Source organism: Ranitomeya imitator, chromosome 3 (genome assembly GCF_032444005.1).
Source record: "Ranitomeya imitator isolate aRanImi1 chromosome 3, aRanImi1.pri, whole genome shotgun sequence".
Taxonomy (NCBI): domain Eukaryota; kingdom Metazoa; phylum Chordata; class Amphibia; order Anura; family Dendrobatidae; genus Ranitomeya; species Ranitomeya imitator.
This window is the reverse complement of record NC_091284.1, coordinates 352,184,437-352,210,445: the sequence shown is the minus strand read 5'-3', so window position 1 is coordinate 352,210,445 and position 26,009 is coordinate 352,184,437. Positions and strand designations below refer to the sequence as shown.

Sequence of the window (26,009 nt, the reverse complement as noted above, 5' to 3'; positions counted from 1 at the left end):
ATTGTAAGCTATTTTTGGCCTTGAAACCTCATTCTTCTGGTAATCCTATTCAACAGGTTTTGATTATTATTTCTTTTTTGCGCGGCGACCCACAGGACTGGGCGTTTTCTCTTGCACCAGGAGATTCTGCATTGAGTAATATTGATGCATTTTTCCAGGCGCTGGGATTGCTTTACGATGAGCCTAATTCAGTGGATCAAGCTGAGAAAAATCTGCTGGCTTTATGCCAGGGTCAGGATGATGTAGAACTATATTGTCAGAAATTTAGAAAATGGTCAGTACTCACTCTGTGGAATGAATCTGCACTAGCGGCTTTGTTCAGAAAGGGTCTCTCTGAAGCTCTTAAGGATGTAATGGTGGGATTTCCTATGCCTGCTGGTTTGAATGAGTCTATGTCCTTGGCCATTCAGATCGGTCGTCGCTTGCGCGAGCGTAAATCTGTGCACCATCTGGCGGTATTGTCTGAGAGTAAGCCTGAGCCTATGCAGTGCAACAGGACTATGACTAAAGTAGAACGGCACGAACACAGACGTCTGAACAGACTGTGTTTCTATTGTGGTGATTCTACTCATGCTATTTCTAATTGTCCTAAACGCACTAGGCGGTTCGATAGCTCTGCCGTTATTGGTACTGTACAGTCCAAATTCCTTTTGTCCATTACCTTAATGTGCTCTTTGTCATCATATTCTGTCATGGCGTTTGTGGATTCAGGCGCTGCCCTGAATCTGATGGATTTGGATTATGCTAAACGTTGTGGATTTTTCTTGGAGCCTTTGCGGTGTCCTATTCCGTTGAGAGGAATTGATGCTACACCTCTGGCCAAGAATAAGCCTCAGTACTGGGCCCAGCTGACCATGTGCATGGCTCCTGCACATCAGGAAGTTATTCGCTTTTTGGTACTGCATAATTTGCATGATGTGGTCGTGTTGGGGTTGCCATGGCTACAAACCCATAATCCAGTATTGGATTGGAACTCTATGTCGGTAACCAGCTGGGGTTGTCAGGGAGTACATGGTGATGTTCCATTTTTGTCTATTTCGTCATCCATTCCTTCTGACATCCCAGAGTTCTTGTCGGACTTTCAGGATGTATTTGAAGAGTCCAAGTCTGATGCCCTTCCTCCGCATAGGAATTGTGATTGTGCTATCGATTTGATTCCTGGTAGTAAATTCCCTAAGGGTCGTTTATTTAATTTGTCCGTACCTGAACACACCGCTATGCGCAGTTATGTGAAGGAGTCCCTGGAGAAGGGACATATTCGCCCATCGTCGTCACCATTGGGAGCAGGGTTCTTTTTTGTAGCCAAGAAGGATGGTTCGCTAAGACCGTGTATTGATTACCGCCTTCTTAATAAGATCACTGTTAAGTTTCAGTATCCCTTGCCATTGATTTCTGACTTGTTTGCTCGGATTAAGGGGGCTAGTTGGTTTACTAAGATTGATCTTCGTGGTGCGTATAATCTGGTGAGAATCAGGCAGGGAGATGAATGGAAAACGGCATTTAATACGCCCGAGGGTCATTTTGAGTATCTGGTGATGCCGTTCGGACTTGCCAATGCTCCATCTGTTTTTCAGTCTTTTATGCATGACATTTTTCGTGAGTATCTGGATAAATTCTTGATTGTTTACTTGGATGACATTTTGATCTTCTCAGATGATTGGGAGTCTCATGTAAAGCAAGTCAGAATGGTTTTCCAGGTACTGCGTGCTAATTCCTTGTTTGTGAAGGGATCAAAGTGTCTCTTCGGTGTGCAGAAAGTTTCATTTTTGGGGTTCATCTTTTCCCCTTCTACTATCGAGATGGATCCGGTTAAGGTTCAGGCCATCCAGGATTGGACTCAGCCGACATCTCTAAAAAGTTTGCAGAAATTCCTGGGCTTTGCTAATTTTTATCGTCGCTTCATCTGTAATTTTTCTAGCATTGCCAGACCATTGACCGATTTGACCAAGAAGGGTGCTGATTTGGTTAATTGGTCTTCTGCTGCCGTGGAAGCTTTTCAGGAGTTGAAGCGTCGTTTTTGCTGTGCCCCTGTGTTGTGTCAACCTGATGTTTCTCTTCCGTTCCAGGTCGAGGTTGATGCTTCTGAGATTGGTGCAGGGGCGGTTTTGTCACAGAGAGGTTCTGGTTGCTCAGTGTTCAAACCATGTGCTTTCTTTTCCAGGAAATTTTCTGCTGCTGAGCGTAATTATGATGTGGGCAACCGAGAGTTGCTGGCCATGAAGTGGGCATTCGAGGAGTGGCGTCATTGGCTTGAGGGTGCTAAGCATCGCGTGGTGGTTTTGACTGATCATAAGAACCTTACTTATCTTGAGTCTGCCAAGCGCTTGAATCCTAGACAGGCCCGTTGGTCGTTATTTTTTGCTCGTTTTGATTTTGTGATTTCATACCTTCCGGGCTCTAAAAATGTGAAGGTGGATGCTCTGTCTAGGAGTTTTGTGCCCGACTCTCCGGGGTTATCTGAGCCGGCGAGTATCCTCAAGGAAGGAGTCATTGTGTCTGCCATCTCCCCTGATTTGCGGAGAGTGTTGCAGAAATTTCAGGCTAATAAACCTGATCGTTGTCCGGCCGAGAAACTGTTCGTCCCTGATAGGTGGACTAGTAAAGTTATCTCTGAACTTCATTGTTCGGTGCTGGCCGGTCATCCAGGAATCTTTGGTACCAGGGAGTTGGTTGCTAGATCCTTTTGGTGGCCGTCTCTGTCGCGGGATGTGCGTGCTTTTGTGCAGTCCTGTGGAATTTGTGCTAGGGCTAAGCCCTGCTGTTCACGTGCCAGTGGGTTGCTTTTGCCCTTGCCGGTCCCGAAGAGGCCTTGGACACATATTTCGATGGATTTCATTTCTGACCTTCCCGTTTCTCAAAAGATGTCTGTCATTTGGGTGGTCTGTGATCGCTTTTCTAAAATGGTCCATCTGGTGCCCTTGGTTAAATTGCCTTCCTCCTCTGATTTGGTGCCTTTGTTCTTCCAGCATGTGGTTCGTTTACATGGCATTCCTGAGAATATTGTTTCTGACAGAGGTTCCCAGTTTGTCTCAAGGTTCTGGCGAGCCTTTTGTGGTAGGATGGGCATTGACCTATCTTTTTCCTCGGCCTTCCATCCTCAGACTAATGGCCAGACCGAACGAACCAATCAGACCTTGGAAACATATCTGAGATGTTTTGTTTCCGCTGACCAGGATGATTGGGTGTCATTTTTGCCGTTGGCTGAGTTCGCCCTTAATAATCGGGCCAGCTCGGCTACCTTGGTCTCTCCATTTTTCTGCAATTCTGGGTTCCATCCTCGTTTCTCTTCAGGACAGGTTGAGTCTTCGGACTGTCCTGGTGTGGATTATGTGGTGGACAGGTTGCAGCAGATCTGGACTCAGGTAGTGGACAATTTGACCTTGTCCCAGGAGAAGGCTCAGCTTTTCGCTAATCGCAGACGCCGTGTGGGACCCCGACTTCGTGTTGGGGATCTGGTTTGGTTATCTTCTCGTCATATACCTATGAAGGTTTCCTCTCCTAAATTTAAACCTCGTTTTATTGGTCCATATAGGATTTCTGAGATTCTCAATCCGGTGTCTTTTCGTCTGACCCTCCCAGACTCCTTTTCCATACATAATGTATTCCATAGGTCGTTGTTGAGGAGATACGTGGCACCTATGGTTCCATCTGTGGAGCCTCCTGCCCCTGTTTTGGTGGAGGGGGAATTGGAGTATATTGTGGAGAAGATTTTGGATTCTCGTGTCTCTAGACGGAAACTCCAGTATCTGGTCAAATGGAAGGGTTATGCTCAGGAAGATAATTCCTGGGTTTTTGCCTCTGATGTCCATGCCCCAGATCTTGTTCGTGCCTTTCATGTGGCTCATCCTGGTCGGCCTGGGGGTTCTGGTGAGGGTTCGGTGACCCCTCCTCAAGGGGGGGGTACTGTTGTGAATTCTGTGGTCACAAGTGGTATTGCAGTCTCTGGGCGTCCTCCCTCAGGTGTTTTGGTGAGCTCGTTGGCTGCCTTGCTATTTAGCTCCACCTGAGTCTGTCTTCCTTGCTCCTTGTCAATGTTCCAGTGTTGGATCTGAGCTACTGCATCTTTCCTTGGGCCTGCTGCTCTGCTAGATAAGTGCTTCTAGTTTGTTTTCTGTTTTTTCTGTCCAGCTTGTTATTATCTTTTGCTGGAAGCTCTGAGAAGCAAAGGGGTGCACCGCCGTGCTGTTAGTTCGGCACGGTGGGTCTTTTTTGCCCCTTTGCGTGGTTTTCGTTTTAGGGTTTTTTGTAGACTGCATAGTTCTCTTTGCTATCCTCGCTCTGTCTAGAATATCGGGCCTCACTTTGCTGAATCTATTTCATTCCTACGTTTGTCTTTTCATCTTGCTAACAGTCATTATATGTGGGGGCTGCCTATTCCTTTGGGGTATTTCTCTGAGGTAAGTCAGGCTTGTATTTCTATCTTCAGGCTAGTCAGCTCCTCAGGCAGTGCCGAGTTGCATAGGTAGTGATAGGCGCAATCCACTGCTGCTTCCAGTTGTGTGAGGACAGTTCAGGTACTGCAGTCTACAGAGATTCCACGTCTCAGAGCTCGTCCTATTGTTTTGGGTTTTTGCCAGATCTCTGTATGTGCGCTGATTACTGCACGCTGTGTTGCCTGATTGCCAGCCATAACACATGGCATTCCTGAGAATATTGTTTCTGACAGAGGTTCCCAGTTTGTTTCAAGGCTTTGGCGAGCCTTTTGTGGTAGGATGGGCATTGACCTATCTTTTTCCTCGGCTTTCCATCCTCAGACTAATGGCCAGACCGAACGAACCAATCAGACCTTGGAAACATATCTGAGATGTTTTGTTTCCGCAGACCAGGATGATTGGGTGTCCTTTTTGCCGTTGGCTGAGTTCGCCCTTAATAATCGGGCCTGCTCGGCTACCTTGATCTCTCCATTTTTCTGCAATTCTGGGTTCCATCCTCGTTTTTCTTCAGGACAGGTTGAGTCTTCGGACTGTCCTGGTGTGGATTCTGTGGTGGACAGGTTGCAGCAGATCTGGACTCAGGTAGTGGACAATTTGACCTTGTCCCAGGAGAAGGCTCAACTTTTCGCTAATCGCAGACGCCGTGTGGGTCCCCGACTTCGTGTTGGGGATCTGGTTTGGTTATCTTCTCGTCATATTCCTATGAAGGTTTCCTCTCCTAAATTTAAACCTCGTTTTATTGGTCCGTATAGGATTTCTGAGATTCTCAATCCTGTGTCTTTTCGTCTGACCCTCCCAGACTCCTTTTCCATACATAATGTATTCCATAGGTCGTTGTTGCGGAGATACGTGGCACCTATGGTTCCATCTGTTGAGCCTCCTGCCCGGTTTTGGTGGAGGGGGAATTGGAGTATATTGTGGAGAAAATTTTGGATTCTCGTGTTCCTAGACGGAAACTCCAGTATCTGGTTAAATGGAAGGGTTATGCTCAGGAAGATAATTCCTGGGTTTTTGCCTCTGATGTCCATGCTCCAGATCTTGTTCGTGCCTTTCATGTGGCTCATCCTGGTCGGCCTGGGGGCTCTGGTGAGGGTTCGGTGACCCCTCCTCAAGGGGGGGGTACTGTTGTGAATTCTGTGGCTGAATTCACTCCTGTGGTCACAAGTGGTACTGCAGCTTCTGAGTTTCCTCCCTCAGGTGTTCTGGTGAGCTCGTTGGCTGCTTTGTTATTTAACTCCACCTGATTCTGTCTTCCTTGCTCCTTGTCAATGTTCCAGTGTTGGATCTGAGCTTCTGGATCTTTCCTGTGGCCTGCTGCTCTGCTTAGATAAGTGCTTCTTTGCTTTTGTTGCTGCTTTTTCTGTCCAGCTTGTCTATTCGTTTTTCTGGAAGCTGTGAGACGCAAAGGGTGTACCGCCGTGCCGTTAGTTCGGCACGGTGGGTCTTTTTATATGTGGGGGGCTGCCTTTTCCTTTGGGGTATTTCTCTGAGGCAAGTCAGGCTTGTTTTTCTATCTTCAGGCTAGTCAGCTCCTCAGGCTGTGCCGAGTTGCATAGGTAGTGTCAGGCGCAATCCACAGCTGCCTTTAGTTGTGTTTAGGATAGGTTCAGGTATTGCGGTCTACAGAGATTCCACGTCTCAGAGCTCGTTCTATTGTTTTTGGGTTATTGTCAGATCACTGTATGTGCTCTGATTGCTGGCACACTGTGTCACTGGATTGCCTTCATAACAGTTCATATCCCATTTCTCTTCTGTGATTCAGCCTCTTTCTGCTCTCACCCACAAGGGTTCCAACCCAAAGATTTGGACCCCGGAGGCCGAGAATGCCTTTGTTCTCCTGAAGCAGTCTTTTTCGTCCGCTCCAGTATTGCACCATCCTGAGGTTAACAAGCCATTCGTTCTCGAGGTGGATGCCTCCTCCACGGGAGCTGGAGCGGTGCTCTCCCAAAGATCCTCTACGGGTCGACTGGTTCCTTGCGGATTCTTCTCTAAAACGTTTTCTGCCTCTGAACGCAATTATATCATCGGACACCGTGAACTTTTGGCCATCAAGTTGGCTCTGGAGGAGTGGAGGCACCTTCTTGAAGGAGCAGTTCATCCTTTTGTAATTTTCTCTGACCACAAGAATTTGGCCTATCTTCAAACTGCACAAAGACTTAATCCACGACAAGCTCGATGGTCTTTGTTCTTTGGTCGCTTCGATTTCGAGCTTCGCTTCCGGCCAGGTGACAAAAATATCAAGGCTGACGCACTTTCTAGGCTTTCATAGCCTGAGGAGGTCGACGAAGAACCAGCTCATATTCTGGATCCCTGCAATGTCGTCACGGTGGCTCCTGTTAGCATGCTCCATCCTCCTCCGGGTAAGACCTTTGTGGCCGAGGGGGACAGAGAGAAGGTGCTTCACTGGGGACATTCCTCGAAGTTAGCAGGCCATGCTGGGATAAAGAAGACCTACCTTCTCATTACCCGCTACTACTGGTGGCCTGCGTTACGTCAAGATATTGAGGAGTTTGTTGCCTCTTGTTCTTCCTGTGCAAAAAATAAAGTGCCTAGACGATCTCCTCGCGGAGGACTGCTTCCTCTTCCCGTCCCTTCTAGTCCGTGGCAGCATATAGCCATGGACTTCATCACCGATTTACCGAATTCCTCAGGTTGTACAGTTATCCTTACGGTGGTGGATCGGTTTTCCAAGATGGCTCATTTTGTTCCTCTGCCTGGTCTACCTTCGGCTCCAGAGTTGGCGAAGATCTTTATTTCGAAAATCTTCAAACTTCACGGTTTTCCTCAAAACATCGTGTCCGACAGAGGAGTACAATTTACATCTCATTTTTGGAGGGCATTATGCAAACTTTTAAAGGTGACTTTAGACTTTTCTTCGGCCTACCATCCTCAAACTAATGGACAAGCAGAGCGAATGAATCAAATTGTGGCTGCCTACCTACGTCACTTTTCTAACGTCCACCAAGATGATTGGGTCAGTCTTCTGCCCTAGGCTGAGTTTGCGTATAATAATCACTCCCATGAATCATCTGCAAAGTCTCCTTTCTTCATCGTGTTTGGTCAACACTCGAATATGCCTCTCCCAGTTTCCTCAACGTCTGCAGTACCAGCTGCGGATGCTGTAATTTCGGACTTTTCTTCTATATGGGGAGAGGTTAAAGAAGCACTTGATATGGCATCTCTGAGGATGAAGAGACATGCGGACAAGAGACGTTTAGATCCTTCCCCGTTTTCACCCGGTGACAAGGTCTGGCTTTCTTCACGGTACATTAGACTTAAGATTCCTTCCTGTAAACTTGGTCCTCGCTTCATCGGTCCTTTTGAGATTCTGAGTCGAGTCAACGATGTCGCCTACAAGCTGAAGCTGCCCGCCTCGCTCCGTATTCCCAATACCTTTCACGTGTCTTTGCTCAAACCTGTTGTTTTTAACCGCTTCCATCCATCTTCCTGTATCTCTCCTCAACCTGCTCGTGCCGACAACGTTTTTGAAGTGAGGGATATTTTGGCTATGAAGAGGGTTCGAGGAAAAAAATTTTTTTTGGTGGATTGGAGGGGTTTCGGTCCCGAGGAGAGATCTTGGGAGCCACTGGAGAATATTAATGCACCCCGTCTTCTAAACAAATTTCTATCTAGTTTTGGGAGAGGGGATTTTAAAGAGGGGGGTACTGTTACGGCGCCGCTACTTACCCTCGTCGCGCCGCTTCTGGCCGCCGGCGCGCTGTTCCTGCTTGCTTCGGCCGCTCCTCGTTCGGGTCCCGGCGTGTCGTTCCTCCTGCCTCTTCTGCGGCGCCGACTCCTTCCGCCGCTGTTCGTCCCCGCTGCACTGCTTCCGGGGGACGGCGCGCTCATCTTCGGCAGGCTTCGCCTCCTTCACATCCTGCTGAGGAGGTTCGGCATCTGCGCCGGCGCGCAGGGTCCTATGGAGGGCGCCTGCGCTCCAGTCTGGCCTCTCCTGCTTCCGGGGTCCGGTAGTTTCAACCAATCCCGGTAAGACCCTCAGTATTTCAGGCCACCTCCCCTGCTAGGAGGTGCCTGAGTGTCATTAGCTTTTTGCCTTTGCCTCTGGCCCCTTCTGGTCTTGTGCCCGTGCTAGTCCGGTATCTCTCGCCTGCCTTTCGCCTGTGTTCCTTTACTTTTCCCGTCATCTCTCCCGTTTCTCTTTTCAGTTTCGCCTCCGTCTCCTGCTTCTCCGCAGTACAGCTTGTCTTCCAGTGCTTCACAGGAACTGAAACAATATGGAAGGAAAAAATGAACATTTAACTTTTTTTTGCAAACATTTTAATTCAGAACCATTTTTTTTTATTTTCACATGTGTAAAAACAGAAATGTAACCATAAATTTTGTTATGCAATTTCTCCTGAACACGCCAATACCCCATATGTGGGGGTAAACCACTTTTTGGGCGCACCGCAGAGCTTGGAAGTGAAGGAGAACCGTTTGACTTTTTCAATGCAGAATTGGCTGGAATTAAGATCGGACGCCATGTCACGTTTAGAGAGCCCCTGATGTGTCTAAACAGTGGAAACCCCCCACAAGTGACACCATTTTGGAAACTAGACCCCTTAAGGAACTTATCTAGATGTGTGGTGAGCACTTTGAACCCCCAAGTGCCTCACAGAAGTTTATAACGTAGAGCCGTGAAAATAAAAAAATCGCATTTGTTTACACAAAAATGATCTTTTCGCCCACAAATTCTTATTTTCACAAGGGTAACAGGAGAAATTAGACCACAAAAGTTGTTGTGCAATTTCTCCTGAATACGTCGATACCCTATATGTGGGGGTAAACCACTTTTTGGGCGCACCACAGAGCTTGGAAGTGAAGGAGCGCCTTTTGACTTTTTCAATGCAGAATTGGCTGGAATTGAGATCGGACGCCATGTCGCGTTTGGAGAGCCCCTGATGTGCCTAAACAGTGGAAACCCCTCCCACAAATGACCCCATTTTGGAAACTAGACCCCTTAAGGAACTTATCTAGATGTGTGGTGAGCACTTTGAACCCCCAAGTGCTTCACAGAAGTTTATAACGTAGAGCCGTAAAAATAAAAAATCACATTTTTTCTACAAAAATGATCTTTTTGCCCCCAAATTTTTATTTTCACAAGGGTAACAGGAGAAATTAGACCACAAAAGTTGTTGTGCAATTTCTCCTGAGTACACTGATGTCCCATATGTGGGGGTAAACCACTGTTTGGGCGCACGGCAGAGCTGGGAAAGGAAGGAGCGCCGTTTTGGAATGCAGACTTAGATAGAATGGTCTGTGGGCGTTATGTTGCGTTTGCAGAGCCCCTGATATACCTAAACAGTAGTAACCCCCCACAAGTGACCCCATTTTGGAAACTAGATCTCCCAAGGAACTTATATAGATGTGTGGTGAGAACTTTGAATGCCCAAGTGCTTCACAGAAGTTTAGAATGCAGAGTCGTGAAAATAAAAAAAAAAAATTTTTTCCACAAAAAAGATTTTGTAGCCCCCAAGTTTTTGTTTTTACAAGGGTAACAGGAGAAATTGGACCCCAAAAGTTTTTGTTCAATTTATCCTGAGTACGCTGATGCCCCATATGTGGGGGTAGACCACTGTTTGGGCGCACGGCAGAGCTCAGAAGGGAGGGAGCACCATTTGACTTTTTGAGCGCAAAATTGTCTGTCGTGTTTGGAGACCCCCTGATGTACCTAAACAGTGGAAAACCCCAATTCTAACTCCAACCCTAACCCAAACACACCCCTAACCCTAATCCCAACCCGATCCATAATCCTAATCACAACCCTAATGATAATCACAACCCTTACCCCAAAGCAACCCTAATGTCAACCCTAACCATAACCCTAATCAAAACCCTAAATCCAACACACCCCTAATCCTAATCTCAACCCTAACCTCAAACCTAACCCTAATCCCAATACACCCCTAATCCCAACCCTAACCTTAACCCTAATCCCAAACCTATCCCTAATCCCAAGCGTAACCCTAATGCCAACCCTAATCCAAACCCTAACCCTAATCCCAACTCTAACCCTAACTTTAGCCCCAACCCTAGCCCTAACCCTAAATTTAGCCCCAACCCTAACCCTAACTTTAGCCCCAACCTTAACCCTAGCCCTAAGGCTACTTTCACACTTGCGTCATTTGGCATCCGTCGCAATCCGTCGTTTTCGACAACAAACGGATCCTGCAAATGTGCCCGCAGGATGCGTTTTTTGCCCATAGACTTGTATTGCCGACGGATCGCGACGTGCACTGGAACAGTTGTGTTTTGGCGGACCGTCGGCACAAAAAATTGTTCAATGTAACGTTTTTTTGTACGTCGCGTCCGCCATTTCCGACCGCGCATGCGTGGCCGTAACTCCGCCCCCTCCTCCCCAGGACATAGATTGGGCAGCGGATGCATTGAAAAACTGCATCCGCTGCCCACATTGTGCACAATTTTCACAACGTGCGTCGGTATGTCGGGCTGACGCATTGCGACGGCCCCATACCGACGCAAGTGTGAAAGAAGCCTAACCCTATATTTAGCTCCAACCCTAACCCTAAATTTAGCCCTAACCCTAACCCTAGCCCTAACCCTAATTTTAGCCCCAACTGCTTTCTCCTGCCGGCCAGCAGATGGCGACAGATGGCGGGCGCACTGCGCATGCGCCCGCCATTTTGTTTCCCAAAGAAGACGCCGGCGGGCACGAGAGGAAGCAGGAGGACCCAGGCAGGGCCGGCGTCAGCACCCGGCGTACCGGGGCAAATGCCGGGGCCCTGAACAAATGGGGGGGGGGGGGGGGCCCACTCGTGGCCAGGATACCAGGGAGCCCGGGCTGCTCCCTCAGCAGCTTCGCCACTACTTGAGCTGAGCCGTCACTTAAATAAACATGGCCGCGCACAGTGCACTCTTCAGCGATGTCTCTGCTTCTGCTAGTAATGACGCGGCCGGGCGGACACACAAGCAAAGTTAAAGGCACAGTGTCTGCCTGACCGCATCATTAGTAACAGACACAGCTGCAGCGTGCACTGTGGGTGGCCATGTATGTTTAAGTGACGGCCATCGATCAAGCAGCGCTCCCTCCACAGCCACATGCCAGAGGAGGGGTGAGTCTAGAGAGATACGGGAGCAGTCTGCTGAACGATCATTTTCCTGGTGTGTCTGGATGGATAAAACACTGACTGGAGATTTGGCCCATAATCAATAAATTAAACTAGAGAACTGTGAATGTTCCCAGATAAGAAACGCTTCCATAGCAAAAGTCAAAAATGGAGCAAGAGGGTCGACCATCCCACAAGCTTTGGCAATATGTGTATGTCTGCGTATTGTGTGTGTGTGCATGTCTGCGTATTGTGTGTGTGCATGTCTGAGTGCTGCGTGTGTGTGTGCATGTCTGAGTACTGTATGTGTGTGCAGCATGTCTGCGTACTGTATGTGTATGTCTGCGTATTGTGTGTGTATGTCTGCGTATTGTCTGTGTGTGTGCGCGCATGTCTGCGTATTGTGTGTGTGCATGTCTGAGTGCTGCGTGTGTGTGTGCATGTCTGAGTACTGTATGTGTGTGCAGCATGCCTGCGTACTGTATGTGTATGTCTGCGTATTGTGTGTGTGTGTATGTCTACGTATTGTGTGTGTGCATGTCTGCGTATTGTGTGTGTGTGTGCATGTCTGCGTATTTGTGTGTGTGCGTGTGTGTGTGTGAGTGCGCATGTCTGCGTACTGTAGATGTGTGTGTGTGTGTGTATGTCTGCGTATTGTGTGTGTGCATATCTGCCTATGTGAAGGATGAGGGGGAAGGCTAGGCCCTATGTAGTATATCTATATTTCTCCTCCGTATCTGTGCATCATGAATCGTGGTATGTGGGCCCACTGAGACTCTTTTGCCCGGGGCCCACAAAATCCTGGAGCCGGCCCTGGACCCAGGGACACCGGTAAGTATAATAGGGTCCCCGAATCCCCCTATTTCTCTGTCCTCTGATGTGCGATCACATCAGAGGACAGAGAATTACACATTTTTTTTTTTTTTACCCCCGGCAGCCGAGACCCCAAAGATCCTCCCGGTGCCGGCCCGCCATTTTTTTTGCCGGAAAAAGATGGCGGCGCCCATCGGGAGCCACGAGGAGCACCGGGGGAGACAGGTGAGTATTGGGGGGCTATCTGGGACCCCATTTCTCTGTCCTCTGATGTGCGATCACATCGGAGGACAGAGAAATTAAAAGGAAAATCGCGTTTTTTTTTTTTGCGATCGCCGGTAAACGGTTAATTACCGGCGATCGCAAAAGCGGAGTCGGTAAAAAATCCCCCGAATCATGTTCTCTGGGGTCTCGGCTACCCCCGGCAGCTGGGACCCCGGAGGAAATCGGACTCTGGGGGGCGCTATTTACTTTTTCCACAGCGCCGTTAATTAACGGCGCTGTGGTTTAAGTACCCTTAACTGCCGCCGTTAAAAGGTGTATCGGCGGTCGTTAAGGGGTTAAGCTGCTCCACCAATCGCCAAGGTATACCCATAATAGAGCAGTCCTGTCTAATGTATATAATCCCTATCTGATGTATTTAAAAACCTGATCATCTGTATAGTACCTGTATGAACAGGGCTCAGAGAGAAAATATCCACGTTGAACATGCGAGATGGAACAGCTACAATGCAAATGACCCACAGAGGAGTGGTGAACTCCCCAGTCTTGTAGAAACAAGAGAACAATTATAAAACCAAAAACACATGGGCCACCTGCACAGTGAACAACCCACAGTGAACAAGCCTCTACAATAATATATAACTGACAGGAGCCCGTACAGTCTGTATCTACAATAATATATACCTGACAGGAGCCCGTACTGTCTGTATCTACAATACTATATACCTGACAGGAGCCCATACAGTCTATATCTACAATAATATATACCTGGAAGGAGCCCATACAGTCTATATCTACAATAATATATACCTGACAGGAGCCCATACAGTCTTTATCTACAATAATATATACCTGACAGGAGCCCATACAGTCTGTATCTACAATAATATATACCTGACAGGAGCCCGTACAGTCTATATCTACAATAATATATACCTGACAGGAGCCCGTACAGTCTATATCTACAATAATATATACCTGACAGGAGCCCGTACAGTCTATATCTACAATAATATATACCTGACAGGAGCCCGTACAGTCTATATCTACAATAATATATACCTGACAGGAGCCCATACAGTCTGTATCTACAATACTATATACCTGACAGGAGCCCGTACAGTCTATATCTACAATAATATATACCTGACAGGAGCCCATACAGTCTATATCTACAATAATATATACCTGACAGGAGCCCGTACAGTCTATATCTACAATAATATATACCTGACAGGAGCCCATACAGTCTATATCTACAATAATATATACCTGACAGGAGCCCGTACAGTCTGTATCTACAATAATATATACCTGACAGGAGCCCGTACAGTCTATATCTACAATAATATATACCTGACAGGAGCCCGTACAGTCTATATCTACAATAATATATACCTGACAGGAGCCCATACAGTCTATATCTACAATAATATATACCTGACAGGAGCCCGTACAGTCTGTATCTACAATAATATATACCTGACAGGAGCCCGTACAGTCTGTATCTACAATAATATATACCTGACAGGAGCCCGTACAGTCTATATCTACAATAATATATACCTGACAGGAGCCCATACAGTCTGTAGCTACAATAATATACACCTGACAGGAGCCCGTACAGTCTTTATCTACAATAATATATACCTGACAGGAGCCCATACAGTCTGTATCTACAATAATATATACCTGACAGGAGCCCGTACAGTCTATATCTACAGTAATATATACCTGACAGGAGCCTGTACAGTCTGTATCTACAATACTATATACCTGACAGGAGCCCATACAGTCTATATATACAATAATATATACCTGACAGGAGCCCGTACAGTCTATATCTACAATAATATATACCTGACAGGAGCCCATACAGTCTATATCTACAATAATATATACCTGACAGGAGCCCATACAGTCTATATATACAATAATATATACCTGACAGGAGCCCATACAGTCTGTATCTACAATACTATATACCTGACAGGAGCCCATACAGTCTATATCTACAATAATATATACCTGACAGGAGCCCGTACAGTCTATATCTACAGTAATATATACCTGACAGGAGCCTGTACAGTCTGTATCTACAATACTATATACCTGACAGGAGCCCGTACAGTCTAGTGTCTTCACCAGTGAGCTGACTAGACTGTATGGGCTGCAGTCAGGACCTGGCAGGAGCCCATATATTCTAATGGCTTTAATAATTTATACCTTGAAGGAGCACATGCATTCTAGTGTCATGCATGGGCTGCAGTCAGGGCCAGGCAGCAGCCCACAAAGTCTGCTATTTTCAACAATATATACCTAGAAGGAGCCCATACAGTCTAGCATCTTCAGTAGTGAGCAGGCTAGACTGTATGAGCTGCAGTCAGGACCTGGAAGGAGCCCATACAGTCTAGCATCTTCAGTAAGGAGCCAGCTACACTGTATGGGCTACAGTCAGGAAACCAGGATGGAGCCCATACAGTCTAGGCTCAACCTATCTATATAATTGTATAAGGGTCACTTCCGTCTTTCTGTCTGTCCTTCTGTCTGTCACGGATATTCATTGGTCGCGGCCTCTGTCTGTCATGGAATCCAAGTCACTGATTGGTCTCGCCAGCTGCCTGTCATGGCCACAGTCCGATTATTCCCTCCCTACTCCCCTGCAGTCAGCGCCCGCTCCATTCTCCCCGCAGTCACCGCTCACACAGGGTTAAAGCCAGCGGTAACGGACCACGTTATGCCGCGGATAACTCACTCCGTTACCGCCGCTATTAACCCTGTGTGACCAAGTTTTTACTATTGATGCTGCCTATGCAGCGTCAAAAGTAAAAACATCTAATGTTAAAAAAAAAAAAAAAATCATTATATACTCACCTTTTGCGACGCTCCGGTGACCGCTCCATGCAAGCGGCAGGTTTCAGTGGCAAGGATGGTATGGGAGAAGGACCTGCCATGACGTCACGGTCATGTGACCGAACTACAAGGGGCCCTCGGAAGGTGAGTATATGTTTATGTTTTAACCTGTGACATACGTGGCTGGGCAATATACTACGTAGCTGGGCAATATACTACATGACTGGCCAATATACTACGTGGCTCTGTGCTGTATACTATGTCACTGGGCAATAAACTGCGTAACTGGGCAATATACTACGTCACTGGGCAATATACTACGTGGGTGGACAATATACTACGTGGCTGGGCAATATACTACGTAGCTGGGCAATATACTACGTAGCTGGGCAATATACTACGTGGCTGGGCAATATACTACGTGGCTGGGCAATATACTACGCTGCTGGGCAATATACTACGTGGCTGGGCAATATACTACGTGACTGGGCAATATACTACGTGGCTGGGCAATATACTACGTGACTGGGCAATATACTACGTGGCTGGGCAATATACTACGTGGCTGGGCAATATACTACGTGGCTGGGCAATATACTACGTGGCTGGGCAATATACTACGTGGCTGGGCAATATACTACGTGGCTGGGCAATATACTACGTGGCTGGGCAATATACTACGTGGTTGGGCAATATACTACGTGGCTGGGCAATATACTACGTGGCTGGGCAATATACTACGTGGCTGGGCAATATACTACGTGGCTGGGCAATATACTACGTGACTGGGCAATATACTACGTGACTGGGCAATATACTACGTGGCTGGGCAATATACTACGTGGCTGGGCAATATACTACGTGGCTGGGCAATATACTACGTGACTGGGCAATATACTACGTGGCTGGGCAATATACTACGTAGCTGGGCAATATACTACGTGGCTGGGCAATATACTACGTGACTGGGCAATATACTACGTGACTGGGCAATATACTACGTAGCTGGGCAATATACTACGTGACTGGGCAATATACTACGTAGCTGGGCAATATACTACGTGGCTGGGCAATATACTACGTGGCTGGGCAATATACTACGTGGCTGGGCAATATACTACGTGGCTGGGCAATATACTACGTGGCTGGGCAATATACTACGTGGCTGGGCAATATACTACGTGGCTGGGCAATATACTACGTGGCTGGGCAATATACTACGTGACTGGGCAATATACTACGTGACTGGGCAATATACTACGTGGCTGGGCAATATACTACGTGGCTGGGCAATATACTACGTGACTGGGCAATATACTACGTGACTGGGCAATATACTACGTGGTTGGGCAATATACTACGTGGCTGGGCAATATACTACGTGGCTGGGCAATATACTACGTGGCTGGGCAATATACTACGTGGCTGGGCAATATACTACGTGACTGGGCAATATACTACGTGACTGGGCAATATACTACGTGGCTGGGCAATATACTACGTAGCTGGGCAATATACTACGTGGCTGGGCAATATACTACGTGACTGGGCAATATACTACGTGGCTGGGCAATATACTACGTAGCTGGGCAATATACTACGTGGCTGGGCAATATACTACGTGACTGGGCAATATACTACGTGACTGGGCAATATACTACGTAGCTGGGCAATATACTACGTAGCTGGGCAATATACTACGTGACTGGGCAATATACTACGTAGCTGGGCAATATACTACGTGGCTGGGCAATATACTACGTGGCTGGGCAATATACTACGTGGCTGGGCAATATCCTATGTGGCTGGGCAATATACTACGTGGCTGGGCAATATACTACGTGGCTGGGCAATATACTACGTGGCTGGGCAATATACTACGTGACTGGGCAATATACTACGTGACTGGGCAATATACTACGTGGCTGGGCAATATACTACGTGGCTGGGCAATATACTACGTGGCTGGGCAATATACTACGTGGCTGGGCAATATACTACGTGACTGGGCAATATACTACGTGACTGGGCAATATACTACGTGACTGGGCAATATACTACGTGACTGGGCAATATACTACGTGACTGGGCAATATACTACGTGGCTGGGCAATATACTACGTAGCTGGGCAATATACTACGTGGCTGGGCAATATACTACGTGACTGGGCAATATACTACGTGGCTGGGCAATATACTACGTGGCTGGGCAATATACTACGTGGCTGGGCAATATACTACGTGACTGGGCAATATACTACGTGACTGGGCAATATACTACGTAGCTGGGCAATATACTACGTGACTGGGCAATATACTACGTAGCTGGGCAATATACTACGTGGCTGGGCATTATACTACGTGGCTGGGCAATATACTACGTGGCTGGGCAATATACTACGTGGCTGGGCAATATACTACGTGGCTGGGCAATATACTACGTGGCTGGGCAATATACTACGTGGCTGGGCAATATACTACGTGGCTGGGCAATATACTACGTGACTGGGCAATATACTACGTGACTGGGCAATATACTACGTGGCTGGGCAATATACTACGTAGCTGGGCAATATACTACGTGACTGGGCAATATACTACGTGGCTGGGCAATATACTACGTAGCTGGGCAATATACTACGTGGCTGGGCAATATACTACGTGACTGGGCAATATACTACGTGACTGGGCAATATACTACGTAGCTGGGCAATATACTACGTGACTGGGCAATATACTACGTAGCTGGGCAATATACTACGTGGACATGCATATTCTAGAAATCTAGAATACCCGATGCGTTAGAATCGGGCCACCATCTAGTAATAAAATATGCAAGAAATATGCGACACTGCTTCCCCCGTCGATTCACAATCAAAGCGAGTCTATAGCACAATCTTTATTGGTTGTTAGTTCTGTCAATCATCTCAGCGCCCAATCATTGTTGGAATTATTATAGAGCAGTCACGTTTCCGATTCCGGTTAGCTAAACCACCAACCAATAGGCTTCTGGAGTCAGTCGGTAGGAGCCGTCTTATTGGTTAGTATTCAAGGGGGCGTACTCAAAGACTAACTACATAAGGAAAGGACAAAGCCACCTCGCGTTCTTCGCCTGCGACGCCATTTTAGAGTGACGAACGTTGCAACGAATCTTCGACAACGATGTCTCGTGATAGATTCAGAAGCCGCGGTGGAATGGGCGGCGGAGGAGGAATGGGAATGAACATTTACCGTCGTGGTAATGACGGCCGTGGAGGCCTGGGAGGCATAGGCGGCATGTCTAACTACCGCGGACAAAGCTACATGGACTCAAACCGCGGCCCGTCGGCTTATCAGAACCAGAATAAACCGCAGCAACAAGCGCAGAAGCCAGCGCCGCCTCCGCAGCAGCAGCAGAAGCCGGCCCAGCAGAACAGCCAGGAGCAGAAATCTGCAGTCCAGGAGCCCCCCAAGGCGCCCCAGACCGCGCAGACCCCCGCAGCCAAGCCCCCTGCAGCGCCTCAGACTCCAGCTGCCAAGCCCCCTGCCGCCTCCCCGCAGACCAAACCAACCCCGTCCCCTCAGCAGAAGCCCGGCAGCACGCCACAGCAGCCAGCGCCCTCTGCCGCGCCGAAACCGGCCACCCCGAACCAGGCCCAGAAGCCTCCGCCGCCTAAAGCCACCCCTCCCCCCAGCCAAAGCCCCGTTCAGCAGCAGGCCCAGCAGCAGAAGCCTGCCCCGCTCCTGCAACAGCAACAGCAGAAGCCTGCCCCGCTCCTGCAGCAACAGCAGAAGCCTGCCCCACCTCAGCAGCAGCAGAAACCTGCCCCGCTCCAGCAACAACAGCAGCAGCAGCAGAAACCTGCCCCGCTCCAGCAACAGCAGCAGAAACCTGCCCCGCAACAGCAGCAGCAACAGCAGAAGCCTGCCCCACCTCAGCAGCAACAGCAGCAGAGGCCTGCCCCGCCTCAGCAGCAGCAGCAGAGGCCTGCTCCACCTCAGCAACAGCAGCAGCAGAGACAGCGGTCCGGGCCCAACCCTCAGCCCGGCCAGAAGAGGCCTCACCAGTCCAGATTCCAGTCACACCCGCCGCAGCCTGAGGTGAAAGTAGATGAAGAAGGCAGCGGCTGGAATGACGTAAGTGACAGTACGGTTTTATACACGAGTTACTGTTTAGCATTCATCTTGTGTGGTGCAGGAAGTGTACAAAATGGCGGCTGGGGCTGCGTCGTCTTTCGTCGCCTCCATTTTGTGTAAGCCCCGCCCACCGACGTGTAGCGCCAGAAGGCGGGAGGCTGCTGTGGAATCCAGGGGTGGGGTGTGTAGCCGTGTGCACCCGGACGCGTCCGGTATCGCTTCCCGAGCGGCCTGTGCTGGATTCTGTTTCCTCTCATTTCAGGGCGTCCGGGCCACGCTGTCCCTCCTGAAGCGGCCGGGAGAGAAGACGTACACGCAGCGCTGCAGGCTGTTCGTGGGCAATCTCCCTACTGATATCTCGGATGACGAGTTCAAGAAGCTGTTTGCGAAATATGGAGAACCTGGAGAAGTGTTCATCAACAAAAGCAAGGGATTTGGCTTCATCAAGCTGGTGAGGTTTCTCTTCTCACACTTATCCTTAAAGGGCTATCCCCATATCCTGACATGTAGGATCTGTTATGGCAAATACCGCTCTGGAAATGTCTAGTCCTTCTGATTCACAATGTGGCTTGCTCCATGTGCAGGCATTGCAGTAGGATAGGTACCCATGCCTGTGACCATGGGGTAAGCAACCTAGCAAATCGGAAGAACTACAGTTCTAACTGCATGACAAAATTCGTAGTATACAGCACAGAGCCACGTAGTATATCGCCCGGCGACGTAGTATATCGCCCGGCGACGTAGTATATCGCCCGGCGACGTAGTATATCGCCCGGCGACGTAGTATATCGCCCGGCGACGTAGTATATCGCCCGGCGACGTAGTATATCGCCCGGCGACGTAGTATATCGCCCGGCGACGTAGTATATCGCCCGGCGACGTAGTATATCGCCCGGCGACGTAGTATATCGCCCGGCGACGTAGTATATCGCCCGGCGACGTAGTATATCGCCCGGCGACGTAGTATATCGCCCGGCGACGTAGTATATCGCCCGGCGACGTAGTATATCGCCCGGCGACGTAGTATATCGCCCGGCGACGTAGTATATCGCCCGGCGACGTAGTATATCGCCCGGCGACGTAGTATATCGCCCGGCGACGTAGTATATCGCCCGGCGACGTAGTATATCGCCCGGCGACGTAGTATATCGCCCGGCGACGTAGTATATCGCCCGGCGACGTAGTATATCGCCCGGCGACGTAGTATATCGCCCGGCGACGTAGTATATCGCCCGGCGACGTAGTATATCGCCCGGCGACGTAGTATATCGCCCGGCGACGTAGTATATCGCCCGGCGACGTAGTATATCGCCCGGCGACGTAGTATATCGCCCGGCGACGTAGTATATCGCCCGGCGACGTAGTATATCGCCCGGCGACGTAGTATATCGCCCGGCGACGTAGTATATCGCCCGGCGACGTAGTATATCGCCCGGCGACGTAGTATATCGCCCGGCGACGTAGTATATCGCCCGGCGACGTAGTATATCGCCCGGCGACGTAGTATATCGCCCGGCGACGTAGTATATCGCCCGGCGACGTAGTATATCGCCCGGCGACGTAGTATATCGCCCGGCGACGTAGTATATCGCCCGGCGACGTAGTATATCGCCCGGCGACGTAGTATATCGCCCGGCGACGTAGTATATCGCCCGGCGACGTAGTATATCGCCCGGCGACGTAGTATATCGCCCGGCGACGTAGTATATCGCCCGGCGACGTAGTATATCGCCCGGCGACGTAGTATATCGCCCGGCGACGTAGTATATCGCCCGGCGACGTAGTATATCGCCCGGCGACGTAGTATATCGCCCGGCGACGTAGTATATCGCCCGGCGACGTAGTATATCGCCCGGCGACGTAGTATATCGCCCGGCGACGTAGTATATCGCCCGGCGACGTAGTATATCGCCCGGCGACGTAGTATATCGCCCGGCGACGTAGTATATCGCCCGGCGACGTAGTATATCGCCCGGCGACGTAGTATATCGCCCGGCGACGTAGTATATCGCCCGGCGACGTAGTATATCGCCCGGCGACGTAGTATATCGCCCGGCGACGTAGTATATCGCCCGGCGACGTAGTATATCGCCCGGCGACGTAGTATATCGCCCGGCGACGTAGTATATCGCCCGGCGACGTAGTATATCGCCCGGCGACGTAGTATATCGCCCGGCGACGTAGTATATCGCCCGGCGACGTAGTATATCGCCCGGCGACGTAGTATATCGCCCGGCGACGTAGTATATCGCCCGGCGACGTAGTATATCGCCCGGCGACGTAGTATATCGCCCGGCGACGTAGTATATCGCCCGGCGACGTAGTATATCGCCCGGCGACGTAGTATATCGCCCGGCGACGTAGTATATCGCCCGGCGACGTAGTATATCGCCCGGCGACGTAGTATATCGCCCGGCGACGTAGTATATCGCCCGGCGACGTAGTATATCGCCCGGCGACGTAGTATATCGCCCGGCGACGTAGTATATCGCCCGGCGACGTAGTATATCGCCCGGCGACGTAGTATATCGCCCGGCGACGTAGTATATCGCCCGGCGACGTAGTATATCGCCCGGCGACGTAGTATATCGCCCGGCGACGTAGTATATCGCCCGGCGACGTAGTATATCGCCCGGCGACGTAGTATATCGCCCGGCGACGTAGTATATCGCCCGGCGACGTAGGTCACAGGTTAAAAATTAACATACTCGCCTTCCGATCCGAGGGCCCCTTTTAGCGCGCGGCTGCCGCCATCTTGCGTTCCCAATATGCATTGTGAAATTACCCAGATGACTTAGCGGTATCGAGGGGGCGGGGGTTGGGAGTGTGGGCGGAGACTGCGTGTATGTGTGGGGCCTGCGGGGCTCTCGGGGGGGGGGGGGTGGGATCGTCTGTGTGGACAGAGCGTACAACATAGAGCGTACTCACCATCACCTTGAAGCCAGTGTCACCTGTAAAAAGTATTAACCTAATAAACACTATACTCCCTGATCTGCAGATATCCAATTAATACAAGTGTACCACGACGGCTGGCTGCGGCTTTATTTTTTTTTTTAACTTTCACTGCTATTGGATTAATAATGGATAGCTGTCTTAATTGACGTTTCTCCATTATTAACCGGGCTTAATGTCACCTTAACACTAGCATTAACCCTTATTAACAGTACCTTATTAACCCCAGTAAAGGCTATGCAGACTGCTACGGGCGGATATTCATAGCCTGGGAGGGGCCATGGGTATTAACCCCTTCCCAGGCTACAAATATTGGCCATCGGCTTTTCCCCTCTGGTGCAGAAAATTGTGTGGGAGCGAGCGCCATGTTTTTCCATTTTTTTTTTTAAACTAAACGTTCTTTAAGAAATTCGCTGTATCCTGCCTGATGGATAGATGTGGATAGATATATGGATAGTTAGGCTACTTTCACACATCAGTTTGTCAGGCAGGATCGGGTGAATTTTTGAAAAATCGGATCCATTGCAATTATTGAAAAACTGATGCAACTGATCCGTTTTTCTTTTTTAGAGAGAACGGAAAATGTGCTTGATCTCAATGGAAAAAATGCATGAAAAACTGGATTTGGAGGCCAGATTCATCATTTCACATCTGTTTTATACATTTTTTGCGGGATCTGTCGCTGTTTTTTTTGCCTGACAGAAAAAACTTTCCTCTGTACATTATCTCCGTACACTGTAAACAGTTTTTTTTTTTTACGGATCCAGCAAAAAACGGATGAAACGTGTGGCCATCAGTTGCAATCCAGCGCTAATACAACTCTGAGAAAAAAAAAACGGATCCAGCAATGAGATCCTTTTTTTCCAAAACTCACCGGATTATGCCTGACTGCAAAAAACTGATGTGAAAGTAGCCTAACTATTCATATATCTACATCAATCCATAGATATCTATCTACATCTATCCATCTGTCTTAACAGTAATGGAGTGTGGGTTGGACAAAGGTAAGAGGAGGTTGGACAAGACATGACATCACAAATCTTTTTTTTTTTTGTTCAATACATCTTTATTTACTCTCAAAAACGCATCAAAAAACGCACCAAAACCGCACAGAAAACGCATAAAAAAATGCACCTGCGTTTTCTGCCAAGAGCTGCTGATTTAATGCAGGAAAATCTGCAGGCAAATCTGCAACGTGTGCACATAGCCTAAAACTGACCTGGCAATTTTATTTTTCGTGTCCATATGCTTACGTATATACCAAACATTTTATATCACAACTGACATTTGTCATATATAGCATCCTCTAGAGTCTGCATCTTTCCAGCACATAACTGCTGTAAACCCATTAAATCCTGCTGTTAATCAGCAGAATTTAACAAGCACCAGTTGGAAGCGCTTCACAAATCCCACCCATCAGCTTCCCTGTCATGTATTCAGGGGGTGTGGATATGGGGTTGTCATGAAAGCCAGGGTCTGCCGAAGACACCTGTACCTGTCGTAACGATCCTCCTGTGAATGACAATTTGTGACCAATGTTCGTAGGAGATTTTTTTTTTCTTACACTGTTGTGAATGGCACCTGCATTCAACAGTTAATGGATGCTGGTGGAACTCCACTACTCTGGTAGGTGTTGGAGTCAGTTTATGGCTGATAAATGTCTGTTGGGAAAGATGCAGGCTTAGGTCTTGTAGAGGTATGGTACTAATTAAAGGGAATCTGTCACCTAACTTTGGCCCTATAAACTGCTGCCACAGCCATCAGGGGCTTACCTACAGCATTTTGTAATGCTGTAGATAAGTCCCCCCATGTAACCTGCAAGATAAAATTATACTCACCCAGGGGCGGTCCTGGTCCCGTCTGATGGGTGTTACAGGTCTGGTTCTGGCGCCTCCCATCTTCATGCAATGTTGAACTCTTCTTTGCTTCCTGTCGCGGCTCCTCAATAGGGCAGATAAAGTATGCCTGCGCAGGAGCCTCAACAGGAAGCTAAGAGGACGACATCGTATGAAGATGGGAGGTGTTGGACCCGACCTGCGACGCCCATTGGGTGAATATAATATAACTTGTTCTTCTTACCTTTCAGGTTACATGGGGGGGGGATGGGGTTCGCTTATCTACAGCATTCTGTAATGCTGTAGATAAGCCCTTGAAGCCGGTGGCCGCATCTTATAGGGCCAAAATTAGGTGACAGATTCCCTTTAAGGCCCTGGTCAATAGAAAGGAATAAACCCAACAGTTTAGCTAGGTTCACATTTGTGGTTGTTTGCAGCATTTCGTACTCAAACGCAATGGCAAAATGCATGATAACGCTGCGTTTATCCGCATCAACTTACACATGACTGATAAAAACGTTTGCATCAGTTTTTGCATGCGTTCGTGTTTTTGCACATGCGTTTTTTATGAAAACATTTTTTCAAGAATTTCCTTGACACAAGGGCTCATGGGATTTCTGTATGTAGACCCTTGTGCAAGCGCAAGCGAACGCATGTCCTTGCGTTCCTATAGACTGTAATGTGGTGTTTTGACGCATTCCTTCCACAAGCATCCGCATGCGTATGGTGGTGGAAATTTGACACCCAAAAAATTCTAACATGGTGCATCAGTCGCACACCGCAAAAAAAGCATGCGTAAGCAAACGCATGCACCTGCGTCTACAATGTTAAAGATAGGAAATCAAGACCATGCAGACGTATGCATCAAACGCTGCGGACACAACCACAAATGTCAAACCAGCCTTAGCTTCTTCAGTTAAGATGCAGCTATCGAAGTGCAGAGAAGTTTCTGTAAGGTTTAGCCACAGACTAACTGTATGAAGCTAGTACTTAACACCTGGTCCCATGATTGGCACAAAGTCTAACACCGTTTATCAGTGGCATTTTCAATCATGTGAATGGCTGAATTGGAACTGCACTTCTATATGCCATCTAAAAGTAGTTGTATAATTGCTGTGAGGTTTAAAGTGCCATTCTATGCTTATTTCTACAGGAAACTAGAGCACTGGCTGAGATTGCTAAAGCTGAGCTTGATGATTTCCCGATGAGGGGCCGTCAGCTCAGAGTACGGTTTGCCACCCATTCTGCAGCCCTTTCTGTGCGAAACCTGTCTCCATATGTATCAAATGAGCTCTTAGAAGAAGCCTTCAGTCAATTTGGACCAGTTGAAAGGGCAGTAGTTATCGTGGATGACAGAGGCCGATCCACTGGAAAGGGAATAGTTGAATTTGCAGCCAAACCAGCTGCCAGAAAGGCTTTTGACAGGTGTGCAGATGGAGTGTTTCTTTTAACCACGTAAGTATTTTGCTTGTCAGCAGTCTTCTAATCTGTTCAGTATTTTTGGTATATATCGTTTTTTAAACCTGTTAATGTAACTGTTATTGCGTCTACAACACACCTTAAAGGACTCCCATGCCTGTTATTGTGGAGCCCCTGGAGCAGTTTGATGATGAGGATGGGCTGCCAGAGAAACTTGCTCAGAAGAACCACATGTATCAAAAGTGAGTCTGAAATCTTAACAATTGACCATGCTCTCGAAAGTGTGGTCCACAATTATA

General features: G+C 48.4%; 1 protein-coding gene across 6 annotated transcripts in view; it reads left to right on the top strand.

Annotated features, from left to right (window-relative positions):
- The first annotated feature begins 18,550 nt into the window (after positions 1 to 18,550).
- Positions 18,551 to 26,009, top strand: part of SFPQ (splicing factor proline and glutamine rich) — a 33,813-nt gene continuing 26,354 nt past the window's right edge. For 5 of the 6 annotated variants that reach the window (XM_069756822.1, XM_069756817.1, XM_069756821.1 and 2 more), the window contains exons 1-4: positions 18,551 to 19,504; positions 19,767 to 19,955; positions 25,445 to 25,746; positions 25,857 to 25,952. In XM_069756822.1, the coding sequence (XP_069612923.1) occupies positions 18,551 to 19,504; positions 19,767 to 19,955; positions 25,445 to 25,746; positions 25,857 to 25,952 (1,541 nt within the window). The remainder of the gene's footprint in view (positions 19,505 to 19,766; positions 19,956 to 25,444; positions 25,747 to 25,856; positions 25,953 to 26,009) is intronic. The other variant, XM_069756819.1, reaches the window with a different exon arrangement.